Source organism: Montipora foliosa, chromosome 6 (assembly GCF_036669935.1).
Source record: "Montipora foliosa isolate CH-2021 chromosome 6, ASM3666993v2, whole genome shotgun sequence".
NCBI classification, from domain to species: domain Eukaryota; kingdom Metazoa; phylum Cnidaria; class Anthozoa; order Scleractinia; family Acroporidae; genus Montipora; species Montipora foliosa.
The window spans coordinates 40,952,249-40,957,092 of record NC_090874.1 but is presented as its reverse complement, the minus strand read 5'-3'; the positions used below and the strand labels follow the sequence as shown (position 1 = coordinate 40,957,092).

General features: G+C 40.5%; 1 protein-coding gene across 1 annotated transcript in view; it reads left to right on the top strand.

Moving 5' to 3' along the window:
• LOC138007366 (ciliary microtubule associated protein 1A-like) overlaps positions 1–4,601 on the top strand; it is a 5,416-nt gene extending 815 nt beyond the window's left edge. The window contains exons 2-4 of the mRNA XM_068854214.1: positions 445–668; positions 2,413–2,553; positions 4,374–4,601. Coding sequence (XP_068710315.1) covers positions 445–668; positions 2,413–2,553; positions 4,374–4,463 — 455 coding nt within the window. The 3' untranslated portion in view covers positions 4,464–4,601. The remainder of the gene's footprint in view (positions 1–444; positions 669–2,412; positions 2,554–4,373) is intronic.
• The last annotated feature ends 243 nt before the right edge of the window (positions 4,602–4,844 follow it).

Sequence of the window (4,844 nt, the reverse complement as noted above, 5' to 3'; positions counted from 1 at the left end):
AAGGGCATCATCTCGAGGCTCTGGGGAGTAAACATAAGGATTTGTATGGGTTTATTCCCCAGAGCCTCGAGATGATGCCTTTTGTTAAGGACTGAATTGTAATATATCGAAAGTGCGCTATTGGACAAATGTCCTCGAACTCGGATAGTAAGAAATTTCCATGCTGCTGCTTTATCAAACTGAGGCCATTAGGAAAGGATCGGAAACAAAAAAAGCACGTTTTATCGTCGACTCATTCTTTCCATGGCTTCCACCACCTCGAAAAATGGATGACAAACGAATACTTTAATTATTTTATTTTTTAACTTAGCGTGTAGCCGACAAAGGCACTGATCGGTTGACTTCAAGCAACCATTACCTGAGGTTTATTAAATTGATTATAGAGAGAGAGAAGAGCATATACCGGTAATTTCAGTACTCTATATCGCTTCCTTTCTCGCCTAGGTCAATATTCTCCCGAAAAATGCCATCCTCCACGGGAAAAAAGAGCCCCATGCTACACCTTCAAGACTCGAACCAAGTACTCATTTCAAGACCCAACCCCTTCGCCCAACTCTTACTCTCTTCCGCAAATGATTGGACCGAAGGTTGTCAGCGCACAATCCGCACCAGCCTACTCACTGAGCGCTCGGTCAGCAATCGGGGGATTTAGCGAAGATCTAAAGAAGGTGAGGAAAATGATTGGCAGACTTAGCCGTAAGTGAATCATTCTGATTTAGGTTGCTTGATTACAGAATTGCACAGAGGTTACATTCTCACGGTTCAAGACTAATTTTCCACCCGCTAAAAAATGACAGGACAGTCTGTTCATACAGAACTGGTTTAAAATATTCTTTGTCAGTGGCTGGTCACATGCCCTTAAAAATCGCGACTTTCCTCTTATAGCCGAGTTACTAAGAATCCGTCCAACCACTGATACTTTGCTGTGCAAGAATTTAGTCGACCAAGGTGTTCACACTGCGCCTGTTACATTCTTTACCTTACCTGCAAAAATTCGTCCCCGACATCGAGTTCAAATGTTTGAACATTTTAGGCGTCATAATTTTGGTACGGTTGGCATGATCCGCGCAAAGTTTTTATCAGACTTGTCGAGATTTAATAGCGACCCCTACTGAATGTATATATTTGAAGGGCTATATGGCTATAGACGAAAGAGAGAAATGATCAATCCTCGCTCTTATAGATATGAACAATTTAAGAAAATGTCTTTTATAGCCACCTGAAAATTTCAGGTGGTTTCAACGAGATTCGTCTGGCTCTTATCTATAACCCACATCTCATCCATGACCTCTCCTTTTCATCCATAACCCGCAATACGAATATGTATAGGAAATCGTGTGAACTCGAATGAATTTCATGATAGGCACGGGTGATGTTTTGACAGACCATAAATCACGAAATGCACGAACAAGTTCGTGAGATTTGTTATTTATTGTGTACTCAACAAAAATCACTGCATCGCTTTGTTTCCATAGCAACTTCCGTATTGCACTCTATAACCTATTTTTACTCTTTAATCTATTTATGCATTGGTCATTGGCCAATCAGAAACGCGATGTTTTGTTGATTATATAATACTACTAAATACATTTATTACATTCATTGAGTCAATTCACGGGAATGCATGAGCCCAAAATTTGACTTGCCCTCCATAGCTCAATTGGGGGCATTGCATCGGCACCGCAGAGGTTATGGGTTCCAATCCCCTTGAACCCACCTAAATTTTTCAGGTACAAGGAAGGGTTACGTTTTTGCAAACGCTGGCCGTGTAGCACTTATATTTGAACAGACTTAACTGTTAGAGGGTAACGTGAAGTGCTAGTTTTCTTCCCCATACGAACCATGTGAGCGTTAGCCCTACTGATGGAAATGGGCCCACACAAGGACAGAGAAAAACTCTGATCAGCGTGGGAATTGAACCCTCGACCTTCGGGTTAGATCACCGCTGCTCTACCGACTGAGCAACAAGGTGTCTACAAGAAACAATTACATTAAGTGTACGTCCAGATTGTCCCATTAAAAGTCACAGTATCCCTTTCAATTGTGAGAACTGCCAAAACGCACAACAAATTAAAAGATTTGTACAGAAAATGATTGCAAAAGTATATTAGTAATGTTTTCTCCATATTTTTCCCAACGTGTAACATGGATCTCTAATGTACGACAAATAACTTTTCAATTAAGGAGTTGTATTCAAAATAACATAAATTTCAAGTGAATTATTTACCCGTATTACTTAGAAAACCATTTAGCTCGGGATTCCTAGGAAATGCTTAGCTCTGATTGGCTAATGTGCAATATGTATAGGATAATACCGTAAACGGATGGGTCGCATTCCATCGCAGATCAAGACTGCTCTCTAGAGGCGACAACTGACGCAAAGTATGTCCATCTCAAACATTTATTTTTAAGACACCAGGTCCAGGAACATACGAGGTAACTCGACCCAATACAAACAAAAGACGAATGCCAGCTTACACGATGAATGGACGCAACTACATGCCGGAGGACTCAACACTGAAACCTGGACCAGGACAGCACAGCCCTGAGAAGGTACGGCATGCAACATTGGTCGGAATGCTTGGACTCAGCAATTGCCGCGTAGTAAAAGCTAAAGCGTGTAACTGAAACAAAATCTGCCATTTTTCCAAAATGCGATCAGATATGTCCCTGAAATCCAAATAAATAGATGCACAGCGATTTCCTTCAGGTGTGGAAATGAGCACTGATTGCCAAAAAACTTGGTCCTGCATCACCGAGGTTTTAGGTATTAGGTAGTATGATGCTCTCCGTCCAATATGCAATATAGCTTTTTTTCCAGAAGCACCAGAAGATTTAGTTGTCTCATCAGTTTTGGATAAGAAAATTTAGCGTGTTACAGAGTGTATGCCTTTCGTCTTTACGATAGATTCCTCTGGTTGTGCATCGCCATACGCAAAAGGTACTTGGAACTGGATCTCCTCGCCAAATTTTCAACCAATCAGAAATAAAAGCAACCGGAATGACTTGAGCATTTGGAAGCTTTCCATTCGACCGGAAGTTTTCTTAAAAATTCGAGAATTTCATGTGGCGAATCGAACAGCACTTTCCAGTTGGCCGCTCGAAACCAACCATATCAACAATTATATTAATGCACCAAAATGCGCGCGAGGAGGAATAATGAACCAGCAGGACGCGATTTTCCCGTTGTTCCGGGATTCCGGAACTTCAGGACCACTTCTACTCCATTCGATTCCTGAAGAGATTTTTTTTTTTTAACCGGAGGGAAAGCGACCTTTGTTTTCGCATGCTTGTTATCAGGTTTTTGATTGGCTCATTTTAAGTTGTCTAAGTCATTTTTCATTTCTCCGTGGCCTTTGCTCTCGCGCAACCTTCAATTAGCCAATCAATTTGAAAAGAAGGCGTTTCCTCGCACTGATCGTAACCTGCAAGTATTTCCTTCACGTTATGATTGCCTTGATTGTCTTCGTCTGGTGTGATAGCGTTCTATTTCTTTTTCTCCGTTTACCGTCTTACTACCGCAAAGATATGAGCAAGGAACTGACCTGGTACCGTAGAACATTTGAAGTGTTCACATTGGTTTTGCAAGTACAGATTTTCAGTTTCAATTTCAACTCCCAAGTAAACGTTCCACTCTTCTACTGCGGACTGAGAAACACTAACCCTCAACTCACATCAGCACCCTGCAACTTGTCTATTCCCACGGATTGAAAATGCCTTTTTTTTAGATTGCTTCTGATGTTTGTGTTTCCCCAAAATTACGAAACGCATTCGACGGTAGACAGAGAGAGAAAAAAAAAACCGGGGATGACCTTAGCAAACGTAACTACTTTGGTTTATCGTCCTACCACATCAACTTAAAACCGCTGTATGGAAAGACATAACTTTCTTATATCTTACATAAGAAAGTTAAGTCTTTCCATATTACAGAGTCTATTACAGTAATATTCATTCTTTTGGTCTTGAAATTTTGTCTTGATGTTTCGGAGTTTGGTCACACTGTACTGTGGCAACATTACTATTATATGGTGTGTTGTGTTTCCATCATGATCTGTTGAGGTCTTCCTTTGACGTGCTGCGTTTATAATCACATAAAGGGAGAAACTCGGCACGTAATAATAGAACCTCACCGCATAAAAGGTACACACAGCACGTCAAAAGAAGACCTCGTCACATCATGATAGAAACACAACACGTAACCATCAAACCTCGTTAAATAATGACAAAAACTCACGACATAAGGACAAAACCACACCACAAGACAAAACTTCAAAGCAAAAACAAAAAAGATCACATAGGAAAGTTATGGCTTTCCAAAGCGCTCCGTGAAATTACAATTATTTAAACCTTTCTCTTTTCTCCTTTCTTCTCAGGTTGTGTACAACAAACCGACTGCACCCAAGTTTAGCTTCGGAATGAGGCACAGCGATTACATTACTGTTCCACTTTGGACAACCACGTAATCAAAATTATTGCCTTGTGATTCAGCTTCGTTGTAATTTGCCTCCATTGTACAGAAACTATAAGTAACGAGTCCTCGCTGGTAATACTTTTTGACCGCAGATTCGCGGTACTATGCGGAATATTTTTTCTTCAGGAAAAAGAACCACTAGTTAACCTCTCCAAGAGTGTATTTTCAAAATTCAACGTCAAATAGTTGAAGACGGATTGAAATTTTGTCCAATAGCTTTCTGTGGTTTTCATTCTCAAAAAGACTATTATGTCATGTTGCACCTCCGAAATGTTAGTTTATCCATTAGCTTGCATGCTAAGTACTCAGGTCTGAAAAGGCCATAAAGGCAAGATATAGACAACGGCAGAGACGCTCGATTTCTATTTGAAGA